This window comes from Tyto alba, unplaced genomic scaffold (assembly GCF_018691265.1).
Source record: "Tyto alba isolate M040663 unplaced genomic scaffold, T.alba_DEE_v4.0 Super-Scaffold_1, whole genome shotgun sequence".
Classification (NCBI taxonomy): domain Eukaryota; kingdom Metazoa; phylum Chordata; class Aves; order Strigiformes; family Tytonidae; genus Tyto; species Tyto alba.
In genome coordinates this window covers 26836619-26856680 of record NW_024881261.1, presented here as the reverse complement: position 1 = coordinate 26856680, position 20062 = coordinate 26836619, and the positions used below count along the sequence as shown (strand labels likewise).

At 41.5% G+C, this 20062-nt stretch overlaps 1 protein-coding gene across 4 annotated transcripts in view; it reads left to right on the top strand.

Annotated features, from left to right (window-relative positions):
• The first annotated feature begins 857 nt into the window (after positions 1-857).
• The window catches only part of DLG5 (discs large MAGUK scaffold protein 5), a 113006-nt gene continuing 93801 nt past the window's right edge, over positions 858-20062 (top strand). For all 4 annotated transcript variants that reach the window (XM_042789455.1, XM_042789447.1, XM_042789453.1 and 1 more), the window contains exon 1: positions 858-2061. In XM_042789455.1, the coding sequence (XP_042645389.1) occupies positions 1761-2061 (301 nt within the window). In that variant the 5' untranslated portion in view covers positions 858-1760. The remainder of the gene's footprint in view (positions 2062-20062) is intronic.

Below are 20062 nucleotides of genomic sequence, written 5' to 3'. Positions count from 1 at the left end.
CATGTATGAGAGACATCATCACCATCATCATCATCTGTGCAACTACATAACTGACTTGAAACTGAGTTCAGCATCTGAATTCTCCAAATGGGTGTGTTAACAGAAAATTTTAGGGAACAATTGATTCCTCTTGTGCCTCACCCAGTCCAGCCCTCCGGACACTAAATAAAGCATACAAGTGTTTGGACAGGAGGTCTTTCAGAAAATTTCAGTTGCTACTGGACGTAACAGGGTTGACACAAATACCAGTAATGTTCTTTTGTCATTACAGCCCCTATCATTTTTGCAGGGTATCAGAAGCATACCCACAAGTCTTTCATATAAAGCGTGAATTTAAGATTATAATTGCTTGTGGTCATTCTGCAGCCTGTTCCCCTAGCTGTTTGCAAATTAAGGCACTGCTCCGTGCTGTCAGCAGACTGTTCACTTTCAGACAGAAAGGTTGTTATCCTCCTTTTTCTTTGCTGAACATTTGCACCCCGCTGCTGCTGCGGAGTACAGACACATCGGTACTGTGCTGGGAAACTACCCAGTCTCTGCTTATCCGCGAAACGCTGACGAAACTACGTTTGAGGGGAAGAGGAGCCAACAGGTATCACTAACGTTTAGGTGTTTTGTCCGAAAACTTTCCTTTTTGTAGATTCTGACGGACAAAGCCCCAGACGGTCTGTTACCACTTTGATGTTTTGCTCCTTCCGGTTTGGGGCAAAATAAATCCTGCCGTGTGAAGCAGCCGCCCCCCGGCCCCGCAGCGCTGCCGCGGGCACCCGGCCCCGGCCCCGGCCCGCCGGCAGCCCCCGGCCCCGCCGCCGGGGAGGAGCGCCGCCGCCGCCCCGCCGCCTTTGTCTCGCCGCCGAGACGCCGGGCGCTGGTCGTCCCCGCCCGCCCCCGCCGAAGCCCCGCTTGCCCGGAGGGCGGAACGGGGAAAGCCTCCCGCCAAGCCGCCCCGCGGGGTTTGGGGGGGAAGGGGAAGAAGGGGCGCCGGCGCCCCGCCTCCGCGCCCCGCGGGGAGCCCCTGACTGACGGGCGGAAGGCGGGCGGCAGCCGAGGCCGAGCCGGGGGAGAGGCTGCCGCTGCGGCGCGTCGGCGGGAGGCGAGGGAGGGAGAGGCGCGGGCGGGCGGGCAGTGCGCTGCTGCAGCTCCGTCTCGGCGCAGGCGGCAGCCTTGTGCAACCAATATGGCTGCGTGCGCCCGCGAATGAAAGGAGGCGCTTGGAGCTGAAGCCATCTCCCCCCCCGCCCCCTCCTCGCCCCGCGGCCGTGTGGCCTGTAGCGAGCGGAGGAGAGAAGTTGTCCGGGCTGCCCCGCCGGGGGGTGGGGGGTGCCCGGGGGGCGGCGGCCGCCTTTCCCGCAGGTCGCGCTCCCGGCTGTCCCCCTCCCGGGGGCAGGGGAGAGGAGGAGGAGGAGGAGGAGAAGTTTCGCCGCCCGGGGGGCGCGGAAAGGCGGCGAGAGGGGCGCCAGCTGGAGGAGGAAGAGGAGCAGCCGCCCGTGACGGCGGCTCGCCCCCCGCCTGCCTGAGGGGGAGCGCGGCGGCGGCCGCCGGCCCGGAGGAGGAGGAGGAAGAGCGAAGCCGCCCTCGGCCCAGGTCCTGCCCGGACGAAGTTTCGCCGGGGGCCGTCAGCTGCCGGAGGAGGGCGGCCGGCAGCCCCGCCTCGGCCCGCGCCTCCCCGGGGCGGCGGTGGCGGAGCGGCGGGGCCGGGGGGCGGCGGCGACGCGCGGCCCCGGCGGGCGAAGTTTGGCTGGTGGCGGCCTGCCGCGGCCATGGAGCCCAAGCACAAGGAGCTGCTCGCTCAGTGCCGCCAGAGCCTGGCGCAGGCCATGACCGAGGTGGACAAGGTGGTGGAGCTGCTGGAGGCCGCCGGCGCCCTCGGCCCCCGCGACCTGCGCGACCTGGAGGCGGCGGGCGGCGGGAAGGCCGAGCTGCTCATCGCCCTGCTGCTGGCCAAGGAGCGGGACCACTTCCAGGACCTGCGGGTGGCCTTGGAGAAGACGCAGCCCCACCTGCTCTCCATCCTCTACCTGAACGGCGTGGCGGGGGCGCCGGCGGCGGCCGAGACGGCGGGTGAGTGGGGCCGGGGGCGCGGGGCGCCGGGCCGGGGGAGGAGGAGGAGGAAGAGGAGGAGGAGGAGGGCAGCGGCTGCCCCCGCCCACCCCCGCTGGGGCCGGGGAGCGGCCGGGCACTGCTGGCCCCTCGACCCCCCACTCCTGAAGGTGGGAAGGGAGCGGGGTGGCAGCGGGGGGGGGGGGGTCCCCCCTTTTCCGGAGGGAACGGGGGGAAACTCTCCTGTGGTTGCACTTGGGCTCTCGATCCTTGTTTTGGGCTCCTGATCCTCCTCCTTCTCTCCTGGCGGGCGCGCTGATGCCGGATCCCGGGAGGTGCCGCGGATGCTGTGCGGTGCTTTTAGGAGAAGCCACTCCAGCCTGGTTTTTGCGGCTGCTGCCCCCGCCTTGAAGCCGGGTGCCGGCTGGGTCTGGGGAAAACCGTACCCGAAGGGCTTTTCCTCCCCCGAGCTCCTCTGGCGGCGCCGGTGGTGTTAAACAGTCGCTTCTTGACCGGGCAAAACTGAAACTCCCCCCTGCAGCCGGTCTGCTGGACGAGGCTGGCTGGCAGGACGCCAGCAGATGTGCGTTTGAATAAATATTTTAACTGGTTTTCTCCGGACAAACATATGTTTCTTTAAGGCTTTAGTATCGTAACTCTTCTTGGTGGTTAGAACGGGAAACCAGTTGGTTCAACTGCAAAACCAGACCAGAAGAATTGAGTGTAAACCTTCTTCATAACTAAGTTGGGCTTTGACCTACAGGTCTTTCTCTATTATCCCCTCTCCAAAGCAAGCCACAGTCTGCTTTTATGGGGACAATACCAGCCTTTAAAATAACAATAAAAAAGTTTTGGTGCTAATACGCAAGGCCTTGCAAGTGCAGCTGTGTTCCTACAAGAGTAATACTTTTAAGTAAATGGTAATTCTGTATTATAGATTACAGGTAAAGAATATGCAGTTGTTGAAGCGATGTGTAGGTAGCCTCTCTCAGTCTGTGTCCAAGTTGACTGATTCAGAAATGTGGGGTCTCCTTTTGGTTTTCTTTCCAGATTTGGGAATTGCAGGCTGACTGCCTGTTTCAGTAAGGAACTGCCTTGGGAGGGCTTCCTGGCTCTTATAAACAGTTCAATTTCTCGAAGAAAAGAAAACCTTTAGAGAGCTTCTTGTGTCTGGAAAACAATGCATACATGTCCATTTGCACTGTGTACTCTGCTCTTATTTATGCTGTTGATGCTAGGAGTTTGGTAAACACAAAAAAAAATGTGTGAAGGTCTTATGTTTTGTTTTATATCAGTGTATTGTAGTGTATGGTCTTTCATAATGAATATATGGCAGGACCTCACAGGAGGGGGAAAAATGGACAGAACAATAGACCTTAACACTTCTAACATTATGTGGTCTGACATCAATGGGAGATGAGGGCACTTGCTGCCTTTCAGAATGGGACCCATGATGTTTTTTGTATGATTAGGTTCGTGCTCGATCTTGTCCTGTTGAGAAGATGCATTAATGGTACTGGGCTACTAACATTGCTCGGCCTGAAAAACAAAGATGTAAAACATGAATGGCAGGAAAAAAATGAAGTAGACATTGGATATAGTAATACTCTTCATTTTTAAAATAAAAGTTGGAATTGCAAAATGTCTTGCAACACTGAGCTCTCAAGGGACAAGTAGTTCCATTGGCAGAGTAACTAGATCCTCCTTGACTGAATACGTTCATGAAGCTAATCTGAGTTAAATTAATGTCTGTGTGGGGAAGGATGTTTCCCTGACGTGGTGGGTTTTAAAATTTTATTGCTTTTGTTTATCAGTAGTAATAAAGAGCTAACTTTGAGAATTATGGTTTTGTTTCCCTTGTGATAAACATGCTTACAAATTAGTACACAGGAGACTGACAGTAAGTTTAGGAATAAACCATCATGCATGTAGGAAGGTAAAGGACCTGAGTCCTCAAGCACTGTTGTATATATTCCAAGTTGACTCCCCTGAGGGAGGTCTCATGGTAACTAGTCAGGAGGCTGCTTGTGTGCCCACTGAATGTCACTGAGAAATCCTGGTCTATTGGTGAGTTTGTCCTGGATGTGTTATGCAAAGAGTTAATGGTTCAGGGTAATTGCAGTAGAAAGGTTCTTGTTTGAGGCTGTATTCAGATGTAATTGGGTTTTATGCTAATATCTCCCTGTAGGAAGTCTGACCACCCATCTGCTCTTCTCTTGCCACTTAGGAGTTATACTCCTTTTCACTGGGGATGTTGAAGGCTGATAGTAAAATTGCTTTTTGTTCTTTCGGGGTAGTAGCAAACTGTAAACATGATGGCAAGGAGAACTGTTGGATTCTGTATTTAAAATACATAAGTGAACTAGTCCTCATTGTATATTACATAAAATGCCTCAAATCTTAAAGGCAAAAAATATATAACTTAAATATCCCTTTACTTGACCTTATCCAGATGAATTAATTTTTTGAAATACCATTAGTGTATGAAAAAATGACAGTTTAGAGTGGTACGCTTAACTTTATTATTGCTTGAAAGAGGAGACTTACTAGAGAGATAAAAAATATTTATAACCAATAACTTCTTGTAGTAGTGTTTGCTAATTTCTTCGTCCAATGTGCTGCTGTTGTGAGGGAAAAGGGAAGGTAATCATCAACATAATTTTGTTCGAAGTTGCAGAATTCAGCATATAGTCTGCTCACTACATGGGCATGAGTGCTTCTCTTCCCATTTTAATATCAGCCATGTGTACCATTACTTTGTGATTTCTTCCTTCTTATTTTAACTATCATCTCCTGTTGGACTTCAAAGGTGATATGTAAACTCGGATGGAAGCTCAGGTTGTTATTTATACCAACATATAGTTCTTGCAGCTGGCTGGACAATGTAGAGCTGACACTTTTACAAGTGTTTATCTACACAGCATGGAGGGTAGTAAACGGTTGGTCTGACTACTAAATGGAAAGAACTGGGGTCCTAGTAACTGCCAAGAGACTTTGAGTGTAAGTAACTCTGTCTTTACATTATAAGGAGCTTTCGTTTATTTGTAGAATTTTCCCCAGTTCAGTTTCCATTTAAATATTTTTATCTTCTATAGTAGCTTCCAGTTGCTTGTTTTAAATACAGATATGTGTAGTGGTTTGGGGATCACAGTTTCTCCAATGTATATTTTTAAACTTGTTTTATTTCTAATTTGAGAATAGTGTGCCTAACAGTGTTAGTAAACAGGGTGCAAAATCTAACAGGAAACTACCTTCTGTCAAGGCAGAAGCTAAACAAAGTGTTATTTACTCTCTTTCACTTAGTCATGTTTAGAGATACTAGTCCTTATCCTTGAGTGAGACCTTTGATTACTACACTATGCTTTTGTGTAAATGTTTCTGTGAGAAATTTGCTCTGTCCGTGTGAAAGTGACTGTTTGGCTGATTTAAAATCTCCCAGTACTTTGCGCAAGGACTAATTCTTTAAGTAGTGTGCCAACTGCTTTTATTTATTTATTTTGGAATGAAGTGATAGATTATTATTACTTAATTTGACAAATTGCCTCCATCATGCATGTGAGAAATCCTGTATCCTAATAGAATATATCCCTTTTAATGTGGAAATAAATGACTTCTGAGCATTCAGTTATCTCTAAGGTATCTTGCTAAGCAGATAATATTTCATTCTTATAGTTGATATAATGTGAATTTTGTGACATAAAAAGTGTCCAAGACAAGATTACAGTGCAAGATACCTCACTGTGACAAGTACTGTTAAAGATATATTTTCTTTTAAATGTAATTAAACGGTTAAACCAGAAATCTAATGAAACTATGTAGGCTTTAGACTGCTTCAGATAATGTAGGGTTTTGTACTTACATTTTTGTGATACAAAAAAATGGGGAAGAGGCAGGTTTGGATGTCAAGCTTGGAATTTGTTTTTGAGATGAACTTGTGGGGCTACAAAGGCACTCCTAATGCTTTATCCACAGGCTGGGTAGACTTTTAAGCTTAAAAAGCTTTGCTGCTGGTTTCACAAGTAATAAACTTTGAGGTTCACAGTTTCCTTTTATATTAGCAGTTGGCCTTCTACTTTTCTGCACCTGTACAGCTGCAATCAGTGAGTGTGCATCTGTAGGTTTAACCATAACATAATGGCTTTCTTACTGTAAGGATTTAGCATCATTTCGGATTTTAAAAGCAGAGCATGTTAGGCTTCAGAGGTGTTTCATTTAACAGAGTAAAGATCAGAATTTAAGTTTTAAAACTTAAAAATTTAAAATTCCAAATTGCATTCTTAAAGAGTATTTAAGGGGGCAAGAAGGAAAGAGAGGGTTGTAGATTGACTTTGAAAGTTTTCCTTCTATTATGTAGTAAGACTTATTTTTCTAACTGAATTTGGTCAGAGATCAAGTGTTTATTTCCAGTGCAAAAAGTAAATGTGGGCATGTATAGGAGTAGGAAAAAGTTAGAATTCAAACTTCTCTGTGTTTTTAGAGGGATTATATCAGCTTCCTCCCTCTGCTTTATAAAGGAGTTGTTTCAGACAATATCTGATTTGAAGTCACAAAGTTTACTTCTAAATGTTGCAAGGTCTTTGAGCTTATTAAAAAGCAAACACAAAAGGCAAGCTTTGTATGTATGAATTGAGGAGACAGAGAGCTGGGACCCTCTTCTCTTACTGTAGCACCGAGGAGACCCACAAGAAAGGCAGTAATTCCAGGGTTGTCCCCGAGGAGCTGGGAGAGTGACGGCTCAGCGCTGGTGCTGAGGCCTCTGCGTTGCACCCTCTCTTCCTTGTCCCCCACCAAGTGTTGATCAGTCCCCACAGAACGTTGACTGGTGACTGGTGAGAGGAGCTTGTGAGCAGGCGTGAGAACTTGAGCTGGTGGGGAGCCGAGAGACTGTATGAAGAATGTGAGATGTGGAGGCGGGATGTGGTGTCCTGTAGGAGCAGGTGAGAAGAAAGGGTCGCTTGGGCGGCTGTGGGGTGAGGTGGGGGAAGAAGACAGTAGGAGTGCTTGGAGATGATGAGAAGTAATGCTGGAAGCCTGCCTTTCCTGGGAAAGGAGAGGGGAGAATGAGGAGAAATTGTAAAAGCATGATTTACTGACTCGAGGACTGAACTGACTATTTTACAATTAAGTACAATTTACACTCCCTTCTGTCACTGAAAATTGAAGAGTGGGAGAAGTAGAGCAGTATGTCTGGGTTTTTCCAGACCTGTTATTAGTTCCCAGGGTAGCTTCGCAAGCCTTGTTACAAGACTTCTTAAATTGTGCAGTTGTAAAAGCAGGCTGCATTCAGAAATAACGCTAGGAGAAGTACAGGTCTTCAACAGTGCTGAGCAGTAATTAAACTTGATAAAATACCCAGTGCTAGTTTTGCAGTACCTGTGTCTTCTCATGATCTGAGATTTGTGGTATCTCTTGGAATTGCCAGGCTAAAAAAAATTCAGGAATTTTCTGGCAAGTGTCTGGAGGGGTATTCCCAATGAAATGTCTAATAGTAAGTGAATGGAGGCAGGCTCTCAATCCCAAACAAGGAAATGTGTGTTTTAGTAATTCACAGATCCCCAGGGTGGTAGTTCTCAATTAAATTTTTTCTGTGCTCAGGGAGAGAGGGTGGAAAGAAAGCTGGCCACAGTAAACTCATGGGGACACAGTTTTCATCAGTGTAAAATGAATAACAGTGATTTTTGTGGTATCAGTGCATACAGCTATTGAGCTGGTTTGAACACGTGCAGGACTTGGCATCTTACAAAACTACAGAAGGGAGCAGACATACACATGTTTGAATGGTTCTTAGCTTGTTACTTCTGTGAGTATCCTGAAATAGAAGCAGAAATTTATCTTTCCGACATGATCAGTAGGAACAGCCAAGAACTTTCTGTAACTAGCTCCTTATTTATTTGTTAAACCTAAAGATTGTCTGCCTCAGAGTTTTCAGATCTTTAACTTGATTTAACTACCATTCTCAGCTCATTGTTGTAGCTTTAACCAGTGTTGGTTGCTGTGAGACTTTTGGACCTTTGGTCTAGATAATGAAGACCACAGCCACCACATGGGTAGTGACTTTGGGCTTTCCAGTTCTGTTAGCTGCTTACCATTTGAGCTAAGTATTGCTGTTTATTTGTTGTTGTTTGTTTTTTCTTTTTTTTTGTTTGTTTTTTTTTTTTTTCCTTTTTTTCCTTTGTTCCTTTCAATTTGCTTCTGCCTTTCCCTTGCTCCTGCTAATTCTCTTTCTCTCTTGAGTCGTAAGTGTTATTTCAATTACTATTTTATAGCATTACAATTCCTTATTCAAAACTCTGGTTATTAGAATAATACCAGTAAGACTTGATAAATTCCTTTTACTTTTCACTTTTTTCTAATGATTCTTATGCTGTAAAAATCTCAAAGACAGAGGTTTCATCTTTCGGAACTGTTCAGTCCCCATCATGTTTTGGGTGTTACAGCATAAGGCAATTAGTTCCTGTTTGTTTGTTTTGTGTTTTTTTAATATATAAATAATCTTAAAATGCTGTACATATAATAAAGCAAAAACATTTCCTTATGTAAAGTGTTCATAGCATCGATTGAGATGCCAAAACTTGTTAGTGCATATAACATTGTATGAAAAGAGCTGTAGTAATAAAATTGAGGCATCTAGGTTTCTGTGACTTCCCAAATTTTATTGAGTGGTCAATGCTGAAACATTATTTGTGACCTTCAACATGCAAGTCATTGGCTGCCTTACTGTGAATGGTGATAGTTTAGAACTGAATCATTCTGATGTAGGAGCTGGAAACATCATGTTGACTGAGCTTTGTCTTGAGACTAACCAACACTTTTCTAATGAAAGCATAAAAGACGGGTGCTGTCCCCTGAAGAGATGAGCATTGTTAGTGCATCTTGAATGTTGGAGCCTGGCTCTTCCAAAAGGACGGTATTTTGGAGTTCTTAGTGTTACTCTGGTATATTAATTCTTGCGAATGCAAAATGTTGAAGGAGACCCATGGTAGTACAGCTTAGAAACCAGTTCCAAATACCTAGCGTACAATGTTTGCTGTCTAACTGGTGTATCTGTGTGCTTGCCATAGCTTGTGGTGCACTGGCAGGTGTGTTGATGGTGACACGTGGTAACACCAGCATCCTTTGCTGTTGTAATTAAGAAAGAAGGTTAGAGTTGGGAACTCCTGTTGTAAGCTGGTGTGCAGGAGGAGTCTGACCTTCACAGGGAACCCTTTGCAGGTTTGAGAAGCTGGTGATTAGCAAACCAGGTGCTTAGAATTGATGGATCTTGAAGAAGCTGATGGAAGCACTTGGCCACTTAGGGTGAACACTTCAGGATATGTGAAGTGTATGATTACTGGATAATACAAAATAACTTAGAAGGCCTTTCTTGCCTGAACTGGTCTCAGAGGAAGTTAAGGGCCGGCTATTTTATATATATAACCCCTACCTTCTTCTTCCTCACAACTTCGGAAGCCTCTAATTTCACAGTTCCTGGGTTGAGTTGCTCAGCAGTTTGCTTGTTCACAGCATTAATTAGTTTGTTTTGGAGATCTGCTCCTTGTATTTTAGAAAATCTTTTTTTTTTTTTTTTTGGGGGGTTGGCTGATAAAGGAATTGAATCTTAAATATGGCGTATTACCCTAATTCAGAAGCTTTCCAGGCATGCAACTGGCTAGCTGGAGAAAGCAAGCAAGCAAGAATGTAAAACCATTAAGGGCTTCAGCTGGAGAGTTGGGGGGGTTGGGTTAAGAGGGATGGTCTAAGGGCTGTTTTTTGGCAGACTTCTTACATAATTGACAATTTATCATGTATTTGGATGATAAACTAGGAAATGGTCTTCCTCCCCACCCCCAAATTCTCAAAGCCAGTGCTCTTTAAAGTTACTTCTAAGTTAGCTTTCCTAAGAATCCAGTTGGGAGCATTTACTCTTAGAATTATTAATGCCTTGTGACAACTTTCTTGCCGCTTGTGCCCCTTCTCCTTTCAGCTTGGCTTTTTATTCTACCTGCACGTAATTGCTGATTCATGAACATGCTTATTATTCATGTACTTACCTTCCAGCATGTGAGTAATCCCTGTTTATATGCATCAGGTTAGGTATGTGCAAGTGTTGGCAGGATCCAGGCCTTGCATACAAAGATCTTGGGATTAGACGATGTCTTCAGTAAAGTACTGCTTGTACGCTTGGGCCTTAGAAAGTGAGGCTGATGGCTGGTTGCTTCTCAGTAGTGCTCAAAATGGAGTTTGTGTGAGGAACACATAGCTGTGGTGTAGGAGAAGGTATTTTCCTTGCAGATTGATTTAAATGTAGGTGGAATTTTGGACTCTTGGTGCAGGTGAGCTATGTCCTGTTGATGTTAGTGCACCAAAATCTTGCTTTTCTACTATATTCTTTCTTTCCAAGACAGACAAGCCGGCAGGTGTGTGTATGTATGGTTTTCTTTAAATGCATCAGAACTTTTTTGGATTGGGGAAATAAAGCTGTTGTAGTAAATATCCATATGAAAATTACCAAGTACAGATGATAAATTATTACATAGATGTTTACATGTTATTTTAATAAGCATAAAACTATATTTATCTCCTTTATTGTTTCTATTTGTATTTATTTTTGTGTGTGTGTGTGGATAGCTTTCTCCTGTTGTGTGCTTTTGTGGAAAAATAATTCTAGGAAGAGATAGTTTTGAGACTCCGGTAACCATGTGATCTTGCTCTTTCGGAGTACAGATAATTTCAGGTAATCTTCCTCACTTATCATCTTGTGGAAAGAGACTTTGACTGAGTTGTTGGGAGGTCTTCAACTATAAGATGACAGGAGATTGACAGATGTGGTGTTGGTGACTTCTTTCAGGAAAGCTTCTTGCTATGCAGTTTTAAAGTTCTCTCAAACACTGCTTAGATGATTTTGTGAACATTTGCAATGATTTTTGAGAAGATTTACTTTGCATTTAGATCATGATGACGTTACATTTTTCAGGTGGTGTGCAAGTGAGTGTGTGTTTAATGGTGGTGATATCAGGTTATCTAAAGGTTTTCTTTGAGGATATATGCGTCACCACAATGAAAATATTCTGATACTAACTTCACTTCTTAATCTCCAAAATAATCATCAATGTCCAGTTTGTTTTTTCCCTTCTGAATGCTTTTATGAGAAAGAGTCATGTTATTTGAGAGCTTGCCTAACCTTTAATTGAAGATAGGGCGTGTTGTGTTTTTAACAGATTTGCTCTTCCAGTTTGTTAAAGGCTGTTTGAGTCAAGTAGGTGTGGTTAAAAATAATACAAAAACCTTAAGTCTTAAACAAAAACGAACAAAAAAGCCCCGAACAAGCCTTAAACAACAGTAGGCTTTCCCTTGTAATTGATTAACTGGCTTGTTGTCAGCTGCTCCACCATGTAGTTCTTGAGTTGGGCAAGACTCAGAACGAACTATGTCAGTACAACGTGAGTTTTACAAATAATAAAATCACAAAGAACAGTACCAAACCTCCTCAAAATCACCAAAGAGGTATTCTCAAGAGGGAATTAACTTTCAGTTATATTGTTTGCACCTTGAAGTGTTGGTTGGCTTGTTTTGTTTTGTTTTCCTTTTAACGGAAAGGAGTACTAAAAATATAGCTTTCTTGTTCGCCCCTTTTCTGCTTTGTGTGGCAGTGGTCCTTAGAATGCTTTGAGTACCTGTTTGTTTCCTCTCTGTTTCGATACACTGCAACAGCTTTCATTTGCTGCTCTGCTGGTGTACAAGGCAGCCTTTGATGTTTTTACTGGAGAAATATAAGTTTCTAAGGCTTCTAGTTGCCATTAGGGCCTATTAGGAAAGGACACTTTCTGTAAGATGCATTGACTACTTCTTCAGGTTAAGGGTCTGATTAGTCTGCGTTAATGAGTTAAACCCTGTGCCCCCCCTATTGAGTAACATGAGGCTGACTTGGGTCTAGACTGCCAACATGAACTTTGAGATATTTAGTGAGTTATTTTTCTAAATCGCTGGCCTTGAAAATGTGTAGGCCAGCACTTTAAGATACACTACACTAGCTCATAATTAGAATATATTCACCTGCTACCCTGGTTCATGGACCTTTCTTGTTTTTCTGGCATCTTTGCAGTAGTCAGGAACACTTCATGGACTGCATTGCTGCAAGTGGCAAAGCAGTGTTTTGACTGGGCAGGATTATGTTTGCTGATAATGCTGAGAAGGAGTTTCAGATACTGAGGACAGAGATGCTTTCTGCTGTGGGATTTTAGGACTTGGTAGGATACCAAGAGTATTGGTATTGAAATGAAAATCAGTAAATACATGAAGGAAACGGGGTTAGAACTAGATGATCTATAAGGTCCCTTCCAGGCCAAACCATTCTGTGATTCTATGAAATCTCTGGCAAGGCTGGTGGCAGTCCTGTTCTGTACCGTGTTGTTTGACTGAACCAGTGTGTAATGTGTGCTGGACTGGAAGAAAGCACAATATGTAAACACTGAGCTGCTTTTCTGTCTCTGGCTGAGTTGATCTTCAGTGCATACATGACTTGCATAAAATTTCATTTGCCAGAGAGTATCCCCCTACATGGTCTAGAATGTCAAATCTCAATGTAATTTTTGAGCCACCAATAGCTAAATAATTAAGTGTTGGAAAAAGCCAGGTTGTTAGTATGGTTTTGGTACTGAACTTTCACTCTTTTGGGGCCCCTAATTTCCCCCTTTCCAGTCATAACCAGAAGGTAAAAGCAGACTGGTGAAACTGGAAGGATTGTAGTATAGCTATTACCTGGCTACAGTGCTGAACAGTTTGCTGCGTGTACTGTGCTATACATTGTGCTCCCTCATAAGAAATTTCAGGGTGCTACCCTGTGTGTTGCTCAGCATTTCTGTGAAGTTCTTTTTTTTTCTTCTTCTGCAAGTCTGCATTGCAACAATACTGTGTTTGGTTTATTGGTTTTGCTCTGAATCTGTTTAGCTTTCTCACGGACATGTGAGCCAGATTGTATCTGAGGGTAGTAGTTAGCTGATGTAGGGAATCTACATAAAATGTTCCATGAATTCATTCCATCAAGTGCATTTATTATGTGTACATTTATGCATGGAAATTTTTAATAAGATGCTGCTTTTGTAATGAGAAACGCTTTTATGGGGGGGAAAAAAAATCTTCATATAGAAAGTAGATGACACTTTTAAAGATCAGTTCTTTATTATCAAAATAATTTGGCTTATTTCTACATTGTGTTTAAGAGAACAATAAAAAAAAAACCAACCCAAAACTAAGGTTTTTACTGAAGTATGATAGCAGAATAATCATTATTGTATAAGATGCGAACCACAGTAACTAATAAAACCATTTTATAGCATGTTGTGGTGAAATAATAGTTTATTAAAGATAATAAGAAAATTTACAATTTTGGAGAATAATTCCTTGGTCTTCTGACAGTGAGAGGGGGTGACTTCGGATTATTTGGGCTTCAGTATTTCTGACCTTGAAGATTAGATGATGAGACTTTGGCCTTTGATTTAATTCTAAGTAGCATCACATGTTGGATAGTATCTGCATTTTACGTAGAACTCATAGCATTAAGAATGCTATATTTTCTAGATCAGTTTCAGAAAAATCACTAGGAGTGTGCTTAATTTTCTTAATTCTTTCAACAGAATTTTGTTAGCTAACGGAGGGGAGTCTCATTTGGCTGGCTAATCTCTGTTCTCAATTTTCTGCTGTACTCGTGTTTTCCAGTTTGCATGCAGTGTTTTGTGAAGATAGGCTTCTCTGCCTTCCTGACTGAGCACTTGATATCCTTTCATGATGGTGGTGTTAGGAGACCTGTTATGTATATGCCTTATTCACACATGCAAACTTTTACATCTTAAAAGGCAATGAAATGGAATATACTGTTTATAAGTGGTTTCTTTAATCTTGTTTAATGCCATAGAATTTTAAACTAAAGGTATTTTTTGTGTTCTGCCCACCCCTCTCAGCTGCATGATCTTAAATAGAACATATAATTATGGTAAGGTAGTGTATAGCACTGTAAACTGAGGAACATAGGAGCTACTTCTCTGATCCCCACTTTTCCTTTGGAGAAGATAAACATATAAGAAAGTGCTTAATAGGACAAATAACACTGCATTCTCTTAAGAAGTATCTTTATGCTAAAGACAGCTTTTTTCACTGAGACTTAAAAGGAATAATGATCAGTTATACTTTTTTCAAAATGAAATAATTTTTGAAGAAATTATATAAAACACAGATGTTTGATGTTTACATTATGAACTTACTCTGGCTAAAAAAGTTGTTCTGAGCATTTGTAAATAAAAGTAATAAATAGGTGTGGCATGTTGGGAAGCTGTAATGAATCTACTGTGTTTGGCTGTTGGATTGCAAGGTACAGCAATGGCTAGGCATTTCCTGAAAGGATATTTTGAAAATTCTAGAAGAAATAAAATTGTTCTTGAGTTCTTCTGTTATGCTGGACAAAAGTGAACTATGAAAGTCTTTCTGTTCCAGCATTTTTTTGTGGTTTGTGGGTGTTTTAATAAGTGCATCTTAAATATGCATATCTGCACCCTTCTGAATATAAAATTCGGGCTTGTCAAAGTGCTTATTCATATCACAGTTTTTACTGAACTTATGATTTTTTTTTTTCTCCATTTTACAGCTTACTTCAAAGCAAATGCTTTGCGGGTTTATCTTAATTTTATATCAGCTTGGAGAAATTTACAAATTTATTTTTAAATGGGATTTACCCAAAGAATAGTTTTCATTAAGCATGGATTAATTATCATGATGAAAACAATGAAAAATATGTATATAATTTTCCCTGTAACTTTTGTCAGATCAAGGATAGGGTTTAAATAAAGTAAATTTGAGTGCTTTAAAGTTTAATTCAGTTGTCTCTATCAGATATAGTGCATATCAGTTTTTTTGGCTGGAAGTGGCATCACAGGGAAAAGCTGCTATTCTAAGTCTTTGAGACAGCTCTGTTCATTAAGACCTTCATTAAGAGTGAACCTGCTAGTGCTTGAGCTAAGAATGCTCATTTCATGCTGGTATAAAAAACTATTTCCCTTTCAAAACAATACTCCTAAAAGATGGCCATTTAGAAGGAAGCTTTCTTTGCCAACTGTCTTCTATATAATTTAATTTCAGCCATTTTGTGGATGTTTAAGCTGAACATCCAGCATTAGTGATGTTAATTGCTCTGCCTTAGTTTCTTATTGCAAAAATTGGGAATAAACATCATGGAGATAACTGTGAGAATGGTGTTTATGGAATGACCACCTCTGAAGGACTTTGTGACTTGTGCCATGGAGATGAGGGAAAAAGGTGTGTATTCAGAGCAGGATGTGAATAATGTATTGTTAACAAAGTATGAGGCAACTCATCACATGAAATTTCATGAAAATCAGGTGGAGTTCTTTAAGGGGAAGAAAATAGATCGCAGGCAATTTTATGTGCTTGCTTAAGCCCAGAGCTTGTTTGCTGAGCTAGGTGACCTTTCACAGGCTTGGTTGGGGTTGGGATTTAACACTGTTTTTAACCTGCCTTGCAATTCAGGTGTTCCTGGAGCTCTGGGTCAGGGGAGAGCGTACCAGCCAGCCTGGGTTTGCAGTGTCTCTGCTTTGTAGCATGGGTGGAGTGATGATGAACTTCGAAAAGATCTAGGGACAGGAGGTGGAGTGGGTGGCTGAGAGAAGCAAGAGTAAATTTCTTGAACTCCCTTTGCGATGGCAATTGGGAGCATTCCCTGTTTGCTTTGGTACAAAATCAATTCAGTTAGCTGAGATTATCCTCACTACTAGTTACAGTTTGCATGAAGAATTCCTTGCTGCTTATAAGAAATATTTTAAAAGGCTTTTTTTACCAGTACTGTTGTAGCTGTTGCCTCTCTAGTAAAATACATCTGTGTTAGGCATATCAGTTTGAACACAGAAGTTAAAGGTCAGAATGATTGCTGAGCTGAAGTCCAGGGCTTGGGCATGGCCAGATGCGCAGTGATCCATAACTGAAAACGCGTATGAATGCCCTGAACTCTAGTGCGCTCTTAAAATTGTCTGTTCATGACCCTAAAATTAAGAATTTGCCTTTGAACATTTTATCAGATTTGACTTCCATGACATAAGTCTATTTTGTGATTACTTTTTCAACTACTATGTAAAACTCATACAAAAAGCCCTTTGCTGTGCATGGGAGATGTAGTTGATTTTCCCCAACTTGGGTGGGATAACTGTGGTAAAATGGTTAGTACAGTTTACTGATAATCTTTCCTGCAACTTTCAGATATGCAAATAGTTCAGATACAGTGGTGGAATGTGAATTGACTGGATTGTACCAAGACATAATATTCTTCTTTTGCTGTGCAAAATACTACCTAGAGATCTGAAGTGGAAAGGTATTTACATTTAGAATGTGGAATCTTAATACTGTTTTCAGACAGTAAGCACAAAGCATGTTCATGGGTTTGCAGTTAGTGGAAAATGTCAAACTACATGTCATATGCCTTGCTATTCAATATTCCCCTTCAATGCTGATGCCATAAGAAAATGGGAAATAATAGAAGTATAGTCAAGTTACAGTTGCTATAATGTGTTTAGACATGGGATTGCAAAATCTCTCCTCTGAGTGTAAAGATGTCAGTTCACTTTCATTTGAAAACTTGATTTTTAGGTGCAACAGGGTATTTTTGTCTCTTTTCTCAAAATTGGCAAAAATTTCTGATTTCCATGAATGCATAGGTTATAGTGACAGTAACAAATTGAAGACTTTTGTGAGGGTTTCTGTCATTTAGAGGAAATTAATAAGTGAATGTGACCACTATGGCAGCGCATTACAAAAGCATAAATGCCTTGCCAAGTTACATCTTTTCTTACAATTTATGTTCAAAATAATGTTTTTTCGGCAATTAATCTCACTTTACAAGTTCAGAAGAGTAGTAAAACGCACTTTTACAGTTGGAGAGGTTTGAAGCAGAGAAGAGAGTTCTTCCCAAAGGACAGAAATGAAGCTGGGAATGCAATACCTACACCAGCACTCTGTTAGACACTGCAGCCCACAGAAATAGGAGTGCAATTGTCATTGTTTTCAAAATCAGTGCCTTAAAATACATGATGCAAACTAAAGCTAATATTAAAGTGCTATGACTGTACCACAGTAGCTGTGCCTTCCTGATATATTTTGATAAAAATAGCTTACCACCCAGTGCAAAGAAGAAATACAGGAAAGCCTACAACCTCTCCCAGTGGCTTACTGCTGATGGACTTTGTAATTACATCCGTCTAACTCGCTATCTGTACCCTGCTCAGCTGGAGGTTGGATTCAAGATTAATTGTATGATGATGGATCCTGGTTTACAGCTATACGTTATTTAGAATTCACATTCCACTTCACATAAAAATATCTGGAAACACCTTTCTAAAAGAAGACTGATTATAGGGTAAATGAAAACATTTTGATCTTCCTTTTTTCATAATTTGGGAATAACTTAAGTATATATAAATATACTCCCATGCCATCTGGTTTATTTCTCTCTTCATCTTATGTTTGGCTTGTGTCATCTTGCTTATTGCACTTTGCCTTTTAACTAGTAGGAAAAAGCAAGTAGAAATTACTTTTCTGTGATCACAGTAGCATTTCAAAGATTACTGAATGCTATGAAAAATAGTGCTTTTCTGTGTTTTTAATTTACTGCTGTTGAACAGAGCTCTGATGTTGATATGAATATACTAAATCCCTTTGAGCCGGATATGTAATATTTTACATAGTGTAATTAATCTTTTTTTTTTTTTCTGGAAAATAACACATTTTTCAGAAAGAAGTAGCTATATTCTTGAAATACAATAGTATGGTTGAACTGTGATGGTAAAGCGGTTGTATTTAACTCTTATGTTCTGGTGGTGTCCTGGCTGAAATGGATCTATTTCTAAAAGCTGTGATTTGGAAGTATTTCATTAAATGTGCAGGAGTTAACATTTACTGTATTCTGGGAACTCTCAGGATGAAGTCTTGTGAAGACTGATAGAGAAATTATGTCTGTTCTAAATGATTTAGGTAGGAGGAGAAAAAGAATGGAAAGGTACATTTTCCTTTTATTTGGGTCAATTTAATCTCAAGTGCTACAATGTAACTTCAAAACTTTTTTTTAACTCTGTAAAGTATTTTGGCCCTAAGAGATTTTCTTCAGGTGATGTGAGTTTCAGTAAGATAACCTCTTATGTCCTAAAAAACCCAAAGAAGCGGGGGGAAGGGAAGAAGTCCTAAAGACCTTCCTTGAACAGCATCACAGAAAAGGTTCAGTTCGGTTTAATGAAGCGCATGAGCATATGCTCCTCTTAAACAAGAGAATACTTCCTCTCTACAGTTTTATAATGGTATTGCTGCTTGCATGATTTAATATGATTAAGTATGACCCTAATGTTATTAAACCTGTGGCTGAGTTCCTGACATGATAATTTGCAAACGAAATTTGCTTTCTCATAGTGTCAGTTGCATTCCAATTTGGCAGCATTTGGCAGTTAAATGCCCTAGCTTGATGCTTTCTTGATCCTGTTGAAGATCGTAGAAGGGAATGATCTTACATGTGAAGGAAGATGCTGGACTGAGGAGAAACCACAAAAGTATTTTTCAAACTTCAGGGTTTCTGTATTTATATTTGAAACTTTGTATTAAGCACCTGAATCATGGGATATGAAAGTGAAGTTGCTTTTTACCCAAGACATAATGTAGATTTTGAAAATATAAAAATCTGTAGGTTCAGGTTTGTACACTGATTGTCTTAACAACTTTGTTTTCCTATTTTTATTTCATTTTTTTTTTTTAAATGCTATTCATAACACCAGGTTCTCATGCATTTTGCCATTTGGTAGCAATCTGCACAAGTTCTGTGTTACACCACAGAAGGAAAATAAAGCCAAGTAACACTGATGTTCAGGGTGTTTCACAGCTGGCCAGAGGTGGTCACTGTGAACCCCATAGTACAGGATTGTGTGATGGCCTGCTGTAAGACTGTGTGACTTGATTATGTGACTGTTTGCAGTAGCTGACTCAAGCTAATACCCGATTAGTGAGTGGTTTTTAGCCTTACTGGAGCCATGCTAAGACTTAGTGAAGAGGTAAAAAATCTGATCTGTGTTTTTTTTACTACTGGATCATCTAAGAGAACTTCTTTCTCTTTATTTGATTAAAAGATTGGTATGATATAGAGGTGTTGTGACATCTTGGCCCTGTATTTCATTTCTTCAGGTCTGTCTTTAATAGTTTTGCCTGAACATTTGGAACTGGTGCTTAAAAGGGAAAGTTGTGTCATGGGGAGCAGCATTACTGAGAGAGGAAATTGTCCTTCTGGGACAGCACCATGGGGTTTGAGCTGCTGAGAAGGGCATTGCTGTATGGTGAGTTAGATGGTGATGACACTGACAGTGACTTTAACAGAGAAGAAAGCACAACTGGATTGCTTTGTAGGGAGGTATGTCTTGAATTGTTGTTTATAGCATAAGTACATAACTGAGAAGCTTTACTTTGTGCTGATTATACTCTTTGAAGGGAATATTGTACGTCATTGCTGCAGCTTGAGTGTCTTTGACAATAGTGTGTGGTTTTAGTCTTTGCCAGTTACTCCAGAGCTGCTCACCCCCCTTCTTCATGAATGTCTCAGTTAACATGGTTATCTGGAACTTTAAGAGAAAACACCCTTGATATCTATCCTTTACAAACTGAACTTATGTTCTATGTATGTTAAAGCTACTTAGTTCATCTCAGGAATTGCACTTAAATTTTTCAGTAAGCTTTATGCAGAAGAGCAACCAAACAGTGTTGTACTTATTTCCCTAGATTTGGGGGGAATCTGAAAGCTGGTTTTGCAAAGAAGCTAGTAATATTGCTTTATAAAGGGGTTGTACTGCAATACTAAAATTAATCTGTGAGTGACCTCTTAGAACTTTGTAACTCTACACCAACACATCCTAATTGTCTGCTCAGGTCACAGCCAGCCTTTGATGTCCCACAGACCATGGTAGGGTACTGGGCCAACTGGTTCAGCTGCTGCCCTGGTTCTGGCTTAGAACAACAG